Below are 17,827 nucleotides of genomic sequence, written 5' to 3' on the forward strand. Positions count from 1 at the left end.
ATAGACAGCATTTGGTAGACAAAATTGTACACAGTATTCTAAACAAAATTTTGTCTTATATGACTAAAAGGTTTCGGAATGGGCCGATATTTTGTGAGGATTGAAGTTCTTTTTTTTTTTGGTTTGTAGTTGTGGTGGTAGAAGAAGTGCTCCTTGGCCTTTAATTGTGAACATTTCCCTTAAAAATGTACTAAGTAAATATCGGTGTCTTAATTTAGTAATTAAACAATTGTCTTAAAATCATAATAGAGTGATTTTCTTCTATTTGATTCTCTTTTGTTGTTTATGATTGTCTTTGATCGAGATCAATCCGCAATTTCCACAATTATTGAGCTTATGTATACTAGCCAATATTGCTGGCATTATTACCTGCGCCCACGCCCACGCCGACGTATAGTTTACGCATATTTTAATGGATTTCTCTTGTTTTTTATACATAATTTATAATCTAGAAAAATATATCTCACATCAATATATAGGAAAGTCTCCATCATTTAAAAAAATATAATTAATCTTACGTAATTATTGAAAGGAAATTTGGTAAAAATAAATAGAATTAAAGTCATAGATGCGGTGAAGAGCTAACAGGCATGCTCCAACCATCAATAAGGAAAAATTGAAGGCTTGTTTGTTACAACTTTTTTGGCTTTGAGCCCAAAAAGCCGCAGAATCCTGTTTGTTTTCAATAACTTTTGCAAGAAGTCCAGAACTGCGTTTTTTTTTAGAAGCCTTGCTTGGTCTGCTTTCTCGCAGAAGCCACTATGAGAAGCCAACACCAAAGGATGAAATGACAATTTTACCCCTCATTATTCTTAACTCATTGATTAAACAACAAAATCAATTTGACCAATATCTACTACTAATAATTCTTCTTCAACTTCTATAACAAACAAGATTCTCTTCGACACAACTTCTAAACTTTGAACCTCAACTTCTCCAGTACACAGAATTCTGAGGCAGAGTTGAAATCTCTAACAAACAAACAATAAGTCAAATCAGATTTACAACTTGTTTTGGCTTCTTGTGGAGGGAGTGAGTGAGCACCTCTCAAGTTGCTTGCTAATTATTAATTAAAATACAGTATCTTCCAAAGAATGGCTTTGTTTTCCAATTGAGCCCTCATTTAGTATTAGACAACGGACTTCCAACAGTGCCAGAAAGCCCCAAAATTGGGCTCATAAAATGGTTTAATGGATCGGTAAAACCCAATTGGATCATTTGGATCACCAAGGCCCGGCTAAAAATTATATTGGCCTTTTAGGGTAGTACATGGACTTACTAGCATTGCCAGTAAGTCCAAACCATAAATTAATGGATAGGGTAAACCGACGGTATCATCTATCTAGAATAATTCGATCAAAAACTATTGCAGAAATATTACCACCAAAAATATTGTATTCTTATACTTGAAATTTAATTATTTCCATAAAAAATATATTATTTACAGAAATATTTTGCAAAATAAATACTGGGTTCCAATAAAATATATGGAAAAAAATATCAATTAAACTATCACTCCATGTAAAAGAATGAAAAGATTTCCATATATTTAATGAAAATATGTCAAAATTAATATTGTGAAACCAATAGACTCATGCCATGGCATAAAGCCTGATTCAAGTGCTAAGTTAGCAAAACAATGAGAGAATAAACCCAGAGAACACAGATGCAAGAACCATAAGTGAAGAAAGTAGAACAAAATTTTCACTAACACAATTACATCGATAAAATGCCGGTGTTATTTCAATCAAACTAACAAAAATATTTCTCTGTTATCAAGAGAGCACATATTTCCATCTAAAGTACATGTTAAAGCAATTAACAACAACAAACACGCTTGAGCTTTATCATCATCACCCACAAGGGGTGAAATAAAAAAACAAGAAATAAACTAAAGTTCTAAAAAAAAAAAAACTCAAAAACCTTCATCAATGATTCTTGTATGTAAACCCACCTAATGAGATTGAAGAAGAAAATAAAAAGAAATGTACAAACAATTTTGCAACACCGAAGAAAAAGATTTTTTTTTTCTTTGAGAAAAAAGAACTGAATGGGTTGGAGCCACACAAGCCAAATCACGCACTCAGGCTGGTTTGTTAGCACTTACTGTTGTTTTCTCTGTATCTGAATCTCTTCTACCTATGTATATAGACTATCCCCTTAAAGCACATTCAAATGGACAAAGGGGGAAAGTCAGATTCATCTTTCAGTTGGTATGATTGTATTGCAATCCTGCAAGTTAAACAAGAAAAGAGTTTAAACAGTGTGTCATCAATAGGTTCGTTCTTGAGCACAAAACAAAACAAAAAAATTATGAATTAAATTCCCATACCCTTCAGGATTAGTACCCACGACTGGTCTGGGTCTCTGCAATGCTGGTGTAGGAGGGCATGAAGTGGAGCCCTGAGTGACTGTAGTAGTAGGAACAGGTAGTCTGACCCCTTCTGATAAGGGAGTACCCGGAAGATGCCTACGAGACCCAAATTCAGGTTTCTCAGGTGGAAGTACAAAGCTATTGGCATGGGGGAAGCCACCCGCAATGGGGCGACCACCCGGGAAGAACTCTAGTGGCCCAGGTTTTCCTCGGACTAGAAGAACTGGGGGTTGTGCTTGCAAAGGCTCGTGGTTTGCTTTTTCAAACAAGTTCGCCTCTGGTGGTGTCACGACCCAGCCATTTTGAGGTCTCCAAAAATGACCACGACCATGCACCACCGGTGAAGGATTCCTTCCCCTCCCTTGCACGGGCCTATCCCTGTACGGAGTACGATGGTTCTGCAAAATTCCAAGTATCAAAGCAATTTAAGATATTGGGGAACCTATGATCTGGAACATTGAACAAGATGGAGATTGGAAATGATTGTACCGTAATGGGAATATATGTTCCTGTTCCTCGAGGCCTCGGCACTTCTTCTGCTCCATAAGAAGAACCTCCTCCAGCCATTATGTGAGGGTTTGAAGGGTAGAACTGTGGTCCTGGGGGGACAACACCATTAACATTCATGCGAGGAGAAAATATGTTCCGCTGCTGCATCTGCATAGACTGATGATGGAAATTGTTGAATCCAGGCTTGTTCCGGAACTGAGACGGCGATGAAGGAATGGGCCCTGGGAGAGCAAAATCATGGAACCACCGTGCAAATTGTAGGTCGTAGAAGTAACCATCATAGTCCCCACTAAGGTCTGATAGGGAGTTCAGAGGTCCAGGGCTTCCAACTGTGCTCACCAAGTCCCCTTCTCTATGACTGACGCATAAATCTTCCAAGGGACAATCGATTGAACTTGACCCATCTGTTGTACCTACAGTGGCTAGACGCTCATTATTTTTAAGGAAATAGATCGTCTCTTCAGGATCGTTCCACAAAACATCAGGCGGTCCCGGCAGCCTAGAACACACATTCTTCTCAAGAACACTAGAGCTTGTTGGCTTTGATCGGTCAGAATTTTCATTTTCAATCTTCTCCTTCTCTGCAAGTGAGTTGGATGTAAGGTCTTTGGCATCGCCAGCCAGGCAATATCCTGAAGGAGTATTTCCATTTTTAACACTATCAATTTTCAATACTGTTAGAGAAGAACCCAATTTAGTGATACGACTATGTGGTTCATTTGAAATTCCAGTATCAGGTTTCCTTTCTGACCCTGATGATATCATAGTATCACTGATCCCTTTGCATAACAAGTCCCGAGGATCAACCTGGGATTCCCCCACTGTGCTACTGGAATCTACAGATGGTGAACACAAAACTATCTTATCGTCTCTGCATTTCTCAGAGCCTGAAATCGAGGATGCAGGACCTGATCCATAAGCACCAACTATAGGAACATAGTCCCTCACATCTGGCCTCTCTCCTCTTCCATCCCTATACAAAGTGTTCACGAAAAACTTGTTGAGTTCATCTGCAACACTCTCGACTGGTAGCTCAAGGATACGGCTAAGCTTGCGGGCCCCATACGTAAAGGCACTACGTATACGGTAAAAATTACCTGTATGAGAAAGGTTGGACATCATTAGAATGAATAACTAATAAAAGCCCAACACACATACATGTTTAGACAGGTGGATATAGCCACAATTACAAAAGAAGAGAAGGAAAAAAAAAAAAAAAAAAGACATCAAAGTAGAAATAGTTCCAAGTCCTCAAAATTTAAGTTATTTTTCGAGACTTCAGGGTCGTAATTGCCATCTGATAAAACTAAAAAAGTCTCATTATTTCCAAAATTCTATAGAGTGGAAATTACTTCGAAGTTTTCAAGTGAAATTCAATTCTGGAAAGAAAAAGGGCTTTATTTTCTCGAAAAAATATTATATGATTTTCAAGTCCATATGGTTAGAATTCAATGAGCAAAATTTTCTATTTACTATTTTCTTAATTTCCTTATATTTTCAAGAATTTTTCTTTCATTAAAATTTTCTGAAGCCTTTTGAGAAGATATGGTAAAGAAATATATATTTGAAATCTCCAGAGAATTTTTCCTGGCCCAAAAACTCATTCTAGAAATGTGACTACATGGATGTGAATACAGGGTGAATCTTGGCCCAAGAGTAACCTTCATGTATAAGTTTCAATAGCTTAAAACAATGTTGAGAAGCCAGCTTCATACCTTTACTTACACTTCTCCCCAGATTGTTGTTCTCCTTTAAGGGATCAACAATATTAAAATACTTCTGCAGAAAAGCCCGTGAATTGTTCTCAAGTCCCCTCGATGGAACTGAGAACATGTCCACACAGCTCCTGAGAAATCCTTGACTGAGCAACAACTCACCCCCACCATTAATTGGTGTCTCAGCTGCAAAAAACACAAAAACGTCAGCATCTCAAGTAAACAAGTGAATCCATCTGATCACAACAGAAATTTAGACAAGTTGCTCACCCAGAATTTCTGGCAGTGAAGACACGTGAACTGGGCCATTTAAACTTATACAGTAGTGGTCCCAGTCAAACTTACAAAAATAGTCCAAAAATTTATAGAGGACCTGTAAGTGTCAAGTGCTTCAGTAAATTGAATTCATGTTAATAAAGGCATAGGTTTGTTCATAGCAATTCCAATTTTTCACAACAACTCACCGCTAAAGGCCCATCCAAAGATGAGTGAAAGAGATGGAAGATATACAATACTAAAGTTTCCAGTGCATAAGTTGAAATCAAACCATGGTGAGCACCCAGGATCCGGCTCTCATAGTAACACCAGGCTTTAATCAATATAACACTGCGCTTAAATAGATGGTTTTTTCCAATCAGGTGATCAACCTGTAAATTAAGTAAACCCATAGTGTCAAATGACATTCACAAAACCCGAGGGGAGATGCACAGCAATAATAGGGAAAAAAAACAATTGGATGGTGCCCATCCAATAGAGGGACACTTTTCAGTTTATGCGTGCAGATAATTTACATATATTTTTATCCAGATTTGTATGTCAAAAGAATTTAATTAATGAATAAGTTGCTTTCATCAGTTTTTGAATGTCGGCATTTATTTATTTTTTCTGATAGGTGAAAGGCTGTAGGGAAGTTGGTTTTGATCCCAGGTCTGTGACGTTAGAACTCACATTCACTAACTCACTGAATCGGCACCTTCTACATGTTAAGAAAATTGATACGGGAGAGATGAGATATTACATATACTACATGATATTGTACTTGTCCAACAACATGCTAAAGAAAAGCATCAATAGAATAAATATAAAGTGTAAACTTAAATATCAAAAAAAAAAAAAAAAGAACAATAGAACGGTCCAAATGTGCCAACATGCACAAAGAAACTGGAAAATAATTGGAATGATACCAATTTAGAATATTAAACCAAATGGTTTCGATAGAAAATCAAAGGATCTCATTAGCTCATTCAAAAATAACTTTTTATAATTTCTTAATTTTATATTTTCTTACCTTTTTCAATTTGTTTGTAAGAAAAGTCTGAATCTTTTTTTACCTCAAATATCCTTGTACCAATACATTCACATTCATCAAAATCCCAAATAGTGGAAATAAATTCGTTATAGAAACAATGGTGATGATGATGATGAGCATATAGAATTTCTCTAAGTTTCCAAGCCAATGTTCAAGTTATAATGTAAAATGTGATTTGTAAAGAACTACCAAATTTGGAATGTTAAGGGGAACCTTGGTTATACCCATGGTCTTAAATTTCAATATATTTTTGAGAAATATACCAAAAATCTTTCCACTTCCACAAGGCTCAACGGGAAATTCAACCAACAATTTCTTTTTGTAGAAACTTCCACATAAATCACTATTCATTTCGGCATAACAGTAAATTTCCATTGAAGTAATCAGATCATATATATATATATATATATGAAAATAAAATATTTCGGTAGAAATATTTCTATAAACAGTACATTTCAAACAATTATTCCTTTTTTAAATTAATTCTAAAAATATTGATAAATTTTATAAAACAAAAAAATAGAAAATAGAGAGAGCTTATTGAAATCACTTGTAAATTACATGTAATATCCGTATGTTAATAGAATTGAATTATTATTGGTTAGGTATCTATATATTATGTTATATTAATGTATGCAAATACATCTTGTTTTGATATATTTAAACATAACAATGCATCCAAATAAGCACACACAATTGTTCGTGTTCTAATCAGTTAAATATGTCAGTTGCTTTGACACATTGCAAAGCAACTTTGAGGTAACAGGTTCAAGTCCAGCTAGCTTACCCATAAAAAACATATATCAGTAATTTATTCATTCATTTTCTAAAATAAAAATACATAATAAGCCATGCAAGATTATACTACGTGTTTATTTGAGTGTTATAAAATATTAAGATGTAGACAAATGTCAATTCATTTCTACAATCTTTATGGTTCTTAATTGTAGGTTGTTTGATAACCACGAGTGTTTTCATGTCCGTTTTATCATTTTCTACCATTTCGATGAAAACTTCCTCAAATATTTCCATCATTTTCATGAATATAATATAAATTTCCACAACAATTGAAACATTTCTAAACAAATATTTCATTTCCAGACTGCCCGAAATAGATGCCGAAACCGAAACCGAAATATAATGCCATAGTTATAACACACCTTCTCGAGAAAGCAAAGCGTGGAGAGTCCTCCTAATTGATTAAAGGAGATATCAACTACGATATTTTGTACAAGACATTTTACGAGCTTAACCTGCAATCAGAAATCCCAATATCTAAAGAACAAAACAACATGTAATTACAACAAAATAGGTTGCCAGATGAGAAATAAGATTGAATGAGATACAACAACAACTAAACCATCTATAAGTAATCCATGCTCAAGATCACGGCACCTTAAACAAGTTCTAGAGAAGTTATGCAGTTCCGAAAGTAAACGTGGGAATACAATAAAGCATGCACTATCTCCAACAATATTAGGGTGAAATTGGTATATTTGGCTTAACTAAAATGAAAAATTCTGAGAAGCCGGAAATATTCGATGGAAGTAAATCCAAGAGATGGCAGCAGAAAATGAAGTCCAGCTAATTTGTTGATTGAAAATATGCTTAATGCGGAAAAACTAGAGAAACCAAGTACTAACCAAGATTGGAATAATGAAAAGATGGGAAGATAAGGATTACTTATGCCAAAAATTACAAAATAAAACAATTTTCAAAAATGTGTTATATGATGCACATATAATACCTTTGGGAAAAACTAATTCAGACATATGTGACGGAAGATGCCAGTTCAAAGAAATTAATGGTTATGTCATTTCTAGAAATTAAAATGAAATATGGGAAACATTAATTTCCCAACTACAAAATCACTCTTCAAGATGTTTTGGCTGAAAGGTGCAAACTGCTGCATCCTTTTGAAGAGTTCAAGAGTAATATGAAACAAGTGGAAGGATATGTCCCCAAAAAACCAAATTGTTGGACTTTGCATGGAAGGAGACAAAGGTCATTCCATTTATTTCTTGTCGTATACACCAACAAACATCAAAAGGTAACTTTCTCGAAAATATACTTCCAAATGTACTGAACGCATTGTTGACCATAGTTGTCATATGTGATCGCATATACAATTTTATGATCATTGGTATGTAATATGCAATTGTATATGGTCCCAACGTTTTAAATAGTCAAAATCTTTTTTTTTTGTGTGTGTGTGTGTATTTGTTAAAACCTTTTACTTCTATAATACTCCATTCCCATCTATCCCCCTTTCCTACAACACTAACTTACTTTTTTTTTTTTGAAAAGTATAATGTATTGAGCAAAAGAAGGAGAACTACAAAGAGAGAGGCCGAGAGAGCCTCAAGAACAAACAACAAGCAAAAAGCAGCAAATCAAAGAAAAAACAAAAAAACAAAAACAACATCACTGATTACATAAAGAGTCCCATCTAAAAACAAAATCGTCGAAGGTAGTCCCCGCGAACTCTATATTCTGCTTCGACCAAATGTATAACAGACCCAAAATTTCCAAGAATCTTGCACGAGTGGTGCTGCTCTTGTTGTTGAACACTCTGTTGTTTCTCTCGTTCCAGACTCCCCAAGCAATAGCCGAGGGAAGCATAGCCCATAGGATCCTTTTTCTGATGTGGAAAGCGTTATTGGTCCATTCAACTAACTAACTTACTTCTATTCCCATTTAACCAACTTCTACTCTAATTTTACCTCGCATCTGTCTAAGTTCTAATTTAGCTGCTAAAAATCTAACTACATTCTCGACTTTTCTAGTCCATAAATCATTTACATCAAGCTCAAGAAGCCAGACTCAAAATTCAAGATTCAAGATTAAGAAGCCGGATTTTAAAGAATATTGCTACATTCAAGAAGCCAGATTTTAAAGACATTACTAATAATTTCTACGTTCATTTTTTTTTTTTTTTTCCGAATTTGCTAGTTTATGCATCCTTATATATACTTGTTAAACATGCAAATATAACAAACTATAATGGAATTTATAATAAAAGATAATAAAAATATTATTTCTAGAGATATTATAATAACTACAAGAATCCAGATTACTTTTTGTGATACCCTATTTATGCGATTGCACCATATCCATGACATGATCACTGGGAAGCCCTGAGAAGGGTTATAGTAGCTATTCTGGTGACTCAAAAGGATACAACGATGCTAACTGGATTTTGGATTCAAATTATTCTAAGTCGAAGTGTGGATATGTATTCTCTTAGAGGAGCAATAACATCTTGGAAATCATCTAAACAAACTTTTTTTTAAATGGTGATAGTTGACCATTAATGTTATCTTTACTGAGCAAAAAAACTTTTCTTTGAGAACTCTTTATGTGAAAGGGAGTCTTTGCATCCCAAAGGAAATAAGAAAGCAGCCATCCTCTTCTTCCTATCTCAAGTTTTCGTAGTCTTTTGAAGTATTTTATCTCTATCTCCTGAGGGTAACATTGACAAGAAGGGTTCGTTATATCATGGGAGGTGATTTGCCAGCAGCCCCAAAGCACCAAGGTCTCAACCATTGCTGGAGGCAAGATGACACCTTAAGGACAGACAGTGTGCATCAGCATGCCTCAGTACCATTGGCAACAGTTCATCGAATACTTCTTCTCTTCCTCTGCTTTGTATTAAATATATAGCATTGTTGCTTGTTTGAATATCCAAAAAAAATTTACTTTTATAGAGGTGTTGTTATGCACATACCTTATGCAGGTGTGATTTACCTTCTTGGTTCATTGCTTTGACCAACTTTTGAGATAGCGTGAGAACCAATTCTAGTGCTTCAGATTTAGTACCAAATTACACTATACTGCTATATAGAAAAGGTTTTCAATCTTGTTTGCTTTAATTCAAACCGAAGTCATTATTATCACTTATCAAAAACAAAAAAGTTATTATTATTCACCACCTCCAATGTTTTAAGATAAAATTAGTTGATATAGTTTGAGTATGAACCACAGAAGAGGAATGATGCCACTCTGTTGTGCTAAAGCTGATTTGTTTAGGATTTCTAGTAAAATGGGGAGTGAGGGGAAGTGTAGGTTCTTACCTTAGAAGAGATCTTCAGAAAGTGTCCACACAGAAGTGCTCTTGGACAATAGGGGAATTATTTCTAATTTTCAAGGAAAGATGGAGGAATTTAGAAAATGGGGTAGTTGTAGGGAAAGATGTCCCCTTCTAGTTCTAAGTGGAAAGGTCATGACCCACTTTTTGTTGCACCGCAATAGTATCTGCATTCATTGCATAGAGGCCAATGGGATGTAATGCTACTTTTGTTTTTGTAGGGATTTGTTGAGTTATGACAGGTGGCACCAAACCCATTGAAGATAAAAGCCGTACTTAATTAAAGATCAACCACTTTGATTATATTCCAAGGTATTTAGAGAAACAGAATCGCTACCATGTTTAGAAAAATTGCAATCTAATTAAGGCTCAGGATAGAATCAAAGCATCAAGAGATTTACCAAGGAAGAATCCTTGGCATCAAACCATTAACTGTCATGTAAGATATCTAAAGGAAGCAGGCCTAAGTGGCAAACCTACTAGAGGAAAGCCAATGAGAAGACGCAATGCTCGGAAGGAAATCTTAAGCATTTTATGAGAAGGGATGTCTACAGTTTCTCCTTTCAGTTTAGGGATTACTTTTAAAAGAAACATCAGAATATCAGAACTCCTAGAATATACAGTCAGCGTAACAAAATAAAGTATTTCAGGTAACAGTACAAATGGCATATATAAATATATAAGTGGAAATATAAGCACCTACAAATGAAAAATATATATATATGGATTCCTGATGAGACCCTTAGGAACAAAAATGTTCACTAGACTGCAATAAAAAATTCTAAAAGGGAATCAGAGTGAACAACCTCTGCCTGAATATATTGAACGTCCTTTACTTCAAATTCAGCAGACTCATTCTGCTCTTCTCCTTCAAGCACAGCACGTACATCATTGGCCAGCGAATCCTCAACATTTTGAAGGCAAATTGCCGTCAAATCAATATCTCCATCTGGCAGGTACGTTTTCAACGGCACGGAACCAAATGGGAATACCTGAAAAAAGTGCAAATTGGAATATAAAAACTAAAAAAGCCATGAAATGGGCATTAATCCACTAGAATGTAGCTTGCTTCCATAAAATGTTAAAAGCATAACTGCCATCAAAACAAGTGACACTTTAGATAAAGAACATCATGTTTAAATATGAACACTCACACATTTAGGTCATACGGATGAGACTAACATCTATAAAAACATCATTAATTCAGTTCATCTGGGCCAAGCCTAATAATTCCTAATTTTCGGTAAATGATGGTTGTGTTTTCGGAAATTTACAGAAGTTTGGCCTAACTAGAAAATTTTCAGAGACTCATATGTATGCCCTGTGTGGCACACATGTAACATGGCAAAGCCACTTATTTGTCAGCCTCTCAATGGTCCTAGTGGGGTCAAGGCACCAACCCAAATTATTTTGTTGCTAAGACCTCCAATGGACACCAAGATAAGTCTTCAAAAAGCACCTCAAGGTTAAGTAAAGGTCTTGCATTACATTTAACTGAGTATACACAAAAGACCCAAAGTTGAAATCAGGCCTTAAATTCAAGGTGTTCACTTGTTTCAAAAAAATCATGTAACATGTTTTCATAAAAGCATACATATTTTTTTGTTTGGGCAAGGAAGTTAGTGATCACTTGATTCTAAATTCAATGTGTTCACTTGTTTCAAAAAAAGCATGTAACATGTTTTTCTCACAAGTTTGCATTTCTTTTGGCCGCACAAGCAAGTTAGTGATCAGCAATTGGTGGACGAAGGAGGGTTTTGAACCCAGGTCGTGGTATCAACACTCACAAAGCTTACCAACCAAGTTAAGTTGGCACCCGCAAGCTGGGGTTGGCAACATAAATTATATCCTTCGATTCAAGTTTATCTAGAGGAATATTTAAATCAATGCATGTGTTTCTGACTGACTCAATCCACATCACCTTTGGACTTCACCTTGCCTCTTTAGGATCTTCAACTTGCACCAAAGCACTCATTCTCATCAATTTAATTATTGATCTTTCCTGTACATGTCTTCTTTTATATTATTTCCTATAGGGTTATTCCTAAAATCAATCAAAAACTCATGTTTGACATGGAGTATCAATACTTTGTTTTGTTTTCCACCTGTTATTTTCTTTTTAAAAAAAATGTGTCATTGTATTTCTCTTCCATTTGAAAAACAAGGGAAGTTTTAAAGGGATGGATGGAGATAAAAACCAACATCATATGGCATAGAGAAAAAGGCATATAAAGTAGGAGGGCAAGGTATTAAATTTCGGTTTCAGTTTCTATTTTAACCTGCCTGTAAATAGAAGAAATAGTTTGATTCATGTGAAAATTAATACAATATCACTTTTCAAAAAAAAAAAAAATTAATACAATATCCATAAAAATGATAGAAATGTTGTGGAAATAATAAAAATACTGAGAAAATTTTCATTGAAATAGTAGGAAATGTTAAAATAAACATGAACACATACTCATAAATATGCCAAAAAATATTGCAGATCAATATGGCATTCTGCTACAAATTGAAGAAGGTATTTGAGAGCACGAAAGTCAAAAACAATTATACTAGGCATGGAAATGTAAATAATCATGCCACATTAACAACATAAAACTAAATATGCAAAACATCTCCCTGGATGAACAAACTATTAAGTACCATATTCATGCATTGTTATATTTTTATTTTCTGAATAAGTAATTAAGAACTACTAATAAATCCAATTAGACATGGACATCGTATATTAAATTATGCATACTTATATAAACGTGCAACATGCTTTAAATACATTAAAAAAATAAGATGATGCATAGATATATAATGAACCATAATTCATTTCTACCAATCAATGAATACTGTGTAATTTTCAAGTTGTTTCTACGACCAATTTATCATTTTTACTATGTTTTTATAAATATTTTTTTAACAATATTTTCGAGAAAAAATATTTTGGCCGAATATTATTGTTTATAGAAATATTTTCACAAAGATCTTACATTTTTATACCTGAAAGACGTGATTATTTTTCTATCAAAATTTATTATTCAGCGATATATTTTACGAAAAATGATTAGTGATTTCCATCGAGTATATACAAAAAGAAACTAGCAATTAAATTGTCAAGCAATGTGGATATAGAAACATTTTTGGCATATTTCAAAGGAATATCGAAATTGAAAACTGTGTGATCATCAAGTATCTGAACAACTTGAAGTATATTTCTCTCAAACTTTCTTTTTAAATAGACTTTTTTCCCCCTTTCTTCAAAAAAGTATAGAAATGAACTTTATTTTAAGTATAAAAAAGAATTCACATAAAGTAAATACTTACTGAATATTCCTCTACATGCAAACAAATATTTTAGGTTAAAAATGACTAATCTTTCTCCTCCACATTACAAAGCATACAAATTCTTCATAATTATCGGAAAAATAAATAATTAAAAAAATATATATAAGGAAACAAGATTCTCACCTCGCTGCCAAGATAATTTCTAATTAGCCTCTGAATGTAATCGATGACAGCTTTCCTTCTCTGCTCAGAAACCAAAGAGGGCTGTATCTGACATATAATCTCCTGAGTTGTTTTCTCGGCTCTCTGCCAACAATCATCACTAATTGACAATGGTTCCACATTAGATAACGATGAAGATGAGGGAGACGATGATGATGATGGAAGAGGAGGGAACAATCGATCCTCAATTAAGAAGCCATTCGGCTGAAACGAACCAGATTGATGATCTTCCATGCAATCAAAGTCTTGAGAGAATCAAAATTCCCTCAAAAATTTAAAAAAAAAAAAAAGCTAAGAAAAATCAAAACTTTAAAAGATTTTAATTAGAAGAAAGGCTCATGTAAGTCTGATCGAAATCGATTTGGAGATGAAGCATGAAAACGATCGAAGAAACGAGATTAGGGATTGTGTTTCTTGATCTAGGGTTTTTGGTTTCGAAAGGGGGAAAAATCGAAGAAATTTTGGAGAGAAAGAAAGCTCTGTTGCTTCTGCTTCTGAAGGTGAGAGGGAAGGGAAGGTGGTTTCGTTTCAATCCAAAAGAGGGGACTTTTTTGGATTTGTTTGTTTGCTCGGAAACAAAATAAACTCAGAGTTTTGAACCCAAGTTTTCCACTTTATTGCTACAGTGTCCGTTCCAATGTTCTGATTTTTAGACACGTGTCACAGGGCCCAGAGGTCCCACCTAACTCTCCCTCCAGTAGGGTAAGGTTTTGTACTCCCGGAAGTTGAATTGGAATTGAGACTCATGACCATGTGGCAATTTTTAGTATTTTTAGTGAAAGTCAACTTGTTTGACAATTTTTTTAAGAATGGGCCCATGAGTGGAGTTCAAGCCCATGATGAAAAATAGTTGAATCTAGGGTTATTTTATATCGAACTACGAGCCCATACGAAGCGAATTGGTTCGTTGAATTTTTTTTTTTTTTTTCTTTTGTCGGATTCGACAAATTGGATATCATATTTGGATAAATTGAAGATTATATTCAACGACATAAGGTATCAAAATCGTAGAATTATCAAAAGTTGCTCGTAAAATCTTATCGACAAAAAAGGAATCCGTGAATATTTTCTTTTATTCACGATATCAAATGTGAATTACTAATTTTTGTAAATGGAAATAAATTAGATAAATAAATTTTACAAACTAAATATAATATTTGGATAAATCGAAGGTTATATTCAATGGCATAAGTTATCCAAATCACATAGCTGTTAGAGGTAGCTCGTAAAGTTTTATCTGAAACAATTATAATATTATCGACAAAAAAGGAATTTGAGTATAAGGTCGAGATCTGTAGACTCATGAATTCAACAAACTATAATATTTGGATAAATAGAAGGTTATATTCAACAACGTATGGTATCCAAATCGCACAGCTATTAGAGGTAGCTCATAAAGTCTTATGAAAATTAGGTTTTTTTTTTTTTTTTTAATGATTATTTGATAGTTGTAGTCTGATTATAACGACAACTATATGAATTTGGGATTTGCGGACTCATGGAAATGAACTCATATGTTCACACACGATCATAGAGATACAATGATCAATATTATCTTAAAGATACATGATGTATTATTGGGATACGTCTTTAATCTAAACACTGGAAAGTCTAATGTCCATTGCTTGACGTATATTAGCATCCTGCATTACTTTGATTTTTCAAACAGTGCTTCTGAAATTTATTTATTATTTTTGTCTTTAATACAAAATGTAATGATGTTTTGTTCAGAGTACAATAAACGCTTTTAGGAAAAAATGGAAATTTCCTAAATGCAATAAAGATTGTACAGTAAAGGCCCACTCAGCTACAATTTGTGGGGTCCACCCTACTCATTTTATTGCATTTCCTCTTCACCCCCTTGAACTTTATCGTCTTTCTCTCCTCACCCTCTTTTTTTTTTTCAATAATATCTCTATAATTTTATTATATCTCTTCTTTCACCCCATTTTCAATAAATACCCTATAACTTTACTATCGTTCATTTTTTTACCCATTTAACCTACTTTATTGTATTTTATCTTCTTCTTCTTTCTTATAATACCTCTCCAATTAAGAGTGTCAATGGATTGATTCCAGTTCGATTTTTAAGGAACTTAGAACCTTAATCATTATATTAGTTCGGTTCCGATTCCAAAATAAATAAATCTGGAACCGCCAAAAATCACAAGTACCCATCAGTTCTGATTCTCAAGAATCAAATGACAAAAAAAGTATTTCATATCATTAAAAAAATTTATTTTCAAAAATTTAATATATTATTAACAAAATTGTTAACTTAATTATAATTTGTTATACGTAGGATAATAATTAATTATTTTTTTCAAAAATAAAAATTTATCTTTGTTAAAAGTAATAATTTTTTAGAAGAGTAACTCATTTTAATTTTCTATTTATAATTTATATGAAAAATTGAAGAATTTTATATAACATGTATTTATTTTTGAAATAAAAAAATTACCTTAAATCATCATAATATGGAAAGAAATGACAAAATAAATCAGTTCCAGGTACTCGTGAGTACCCATTGGATAGAATCTAACGATTTCTATTCTTATTGATTCGGTTCCATATTAGACTCGGTTCTAATCGATTCTAATAAAAAAAAGGATCTGAAACCGGGGTATTCGATACCAATTCATATTCTTATTCAATTTTAATTAAATGAGTACCCATTGACACCCCTATCTCCAATTTTATTTTTAAAGTTAAAAGGGTAAAAGAGAAAAGATAGTAAAGTAAGAGGAGTATTATTGAAAAATGAGTAAAAGAGAAAATATAATAAAACTGAATGGATATTATTATAAAAAAAAAGGAATAGGATAAAATTGAAGAGGTGAAGATAAAAAATGCATTAAAGTGGGGTAATGTGAAGATGTAGTTGGGGTGGGACCCACATTGTATTCTAATTATTATATATTTCTGATGACCTATGAAGAATGACCAATGGAAAAAAACCCCAATCGTGTAAACAAGAAATCCAATGTCCGATATTTAACTTTGGGATATGTATCCTCGAGATGTACAATATATCATAACTCACGAAAAATGACCACATAAAAAAATACGAACCTAACCATCTAAACATGAAATCCAATGTCCAAGATTTATCCTTAAGATATGTATCCTCGAGATGTGCATTATGTCGTGAAGAATGACTAATGAAGAAACACACGATCCCATACAATGTAAACATGAAATCCAATCTCCAAGACTTATCTTTGGGGTATGTATCATCAAGATATGCATTCTTGGGGTATATAGAAATTCCAAATTTGGATTTTGCATTTACACCATAAGATCAGATGTTTTCTCATGAGTGTTCTTTTAAGGATGATTTGTGATAATCGGACTACCCCAGGTGGCACACTCAATCGACTCTCACGATGTGACCAAGTTTGGAAACTGTAGATCTGTACACTTCGAGATAGATGGTTTCCTCTGGATACACATTTTTATAGGAAAGTGCAGGTTTGTATCCCAAGGCACACAAATCTACAGTTCCTGAAGTCGTTTGAGTGTGCCACATGGGGTAGTCAGTTTATCACGACTCGAATATGTATCCTCCAGATTTTCTCAATTTGTGCCACATCATACGTAGACACGTGAGATTGTTCTGCTTGCCCTAGAAAATGTACGAAAACAAATAGAAGGGACAAGGGGATGAAGACAAAGCAGCTAAAATAGGTGTACTTCGTTGATCCACTAAACTTAATGAGCAAAAATGGCACCACCTTCAGATTGCTTCAACATAGGCAAAGGGTCAGCACATTACTCTCAATCCAAGGAATGATATTCATGCATCACTGCTTCTTGAGTAATGACTTTAATGGGTATTGTTGTTCATTCATTAGGAATCCATTGTCCAAGTACAATGATTTTCTAATTCAAATCTGACAGACTAACTCCCTGACTTGGCATGTGCAAGAACTGTAGATTTTCTCTCACGATACACAAATGCACATCCACATAAAACCAGTGCAGTTGTGTATCGTGAGGGAAAAAATCAAAAGGTTGTTGCAAATACCATGTTGTCAGTGAGTTATTCTCAGGTTGAAGTAGAAAATCAGCAGTCTTTGTAGAAAGGACTGGAATTTGTCTCAAAAAGATGAAAGCTGAGTTTACAACAATAAAGGAAGAATAGTGCTGAAGTGACCTCAGGCAGGAACCTCATCTCACACTTCTTGACATGAAAGTGTATGGATGCTTTTCATCGAGATACAAGTGAAAAAAGCAGCTATGATTCCTATCCACTTTCACGTCAAAAAGTGCGAGATGAGGTTCCCGCTTGAGGTCACTCACAGCAAGACTCATATAAAGGAATCCAACTT

At 34.0% G+C, this 17,827-nt stretch overlaps 1 protein-coding gene across 1 annotated transcript; it reads right to left on the minus strand.

Annotated features, from left to right (window-relative positions):
- Positions 1-1,682: 1,682 nt before the first annotated feature.
- LOC147385120 (uncharacterized) lies at positions 1,683-14,061 on the minus strand. Its single transcript, XM_086425363.1, has 9 exons — positions 13,458-14,061; positions 10,802-10,987; positions 7,069-7,161; positions 5,064-5,246; positions 4,870-4,972; positions 4,600-4,785; positions 2,864-3,981; positions 2,333-2,772; positions 1,683-2,232 (listed from the first exon to the last, which is right to left on the minus strand). Exons 1-9 carry the CDS (start codon positions 13,728-13,730, stop codon positions 2,172-2,174), a joined length of 2,643 nt encoding a protein of 880 aa, XP_086281489.1. The 5' UTR covers positions 13,731-14,061; the 3' UTR covers positions 1,683-2,171.
- Between the last annotated feature and the right edge of the window lie 3,766 nt (positions 14,062-17,827).

This window comes from Akebia trifoliata, chromosome 15 (genome assembly GCF_017979445.1).
Source record: "Akebia trifoliata isolate Shusen 1 chromosome 15, ASM1797944v1, whole genome shotgun sequence".
Taxonomy (NCBI): domain Eukaryota; kingdom Viridiplantae; phylum Streptophyta; class Magnoliopsida; order Ranunculales; family Lardizabalaceae; genus Akebia; species Akebia trifoliata.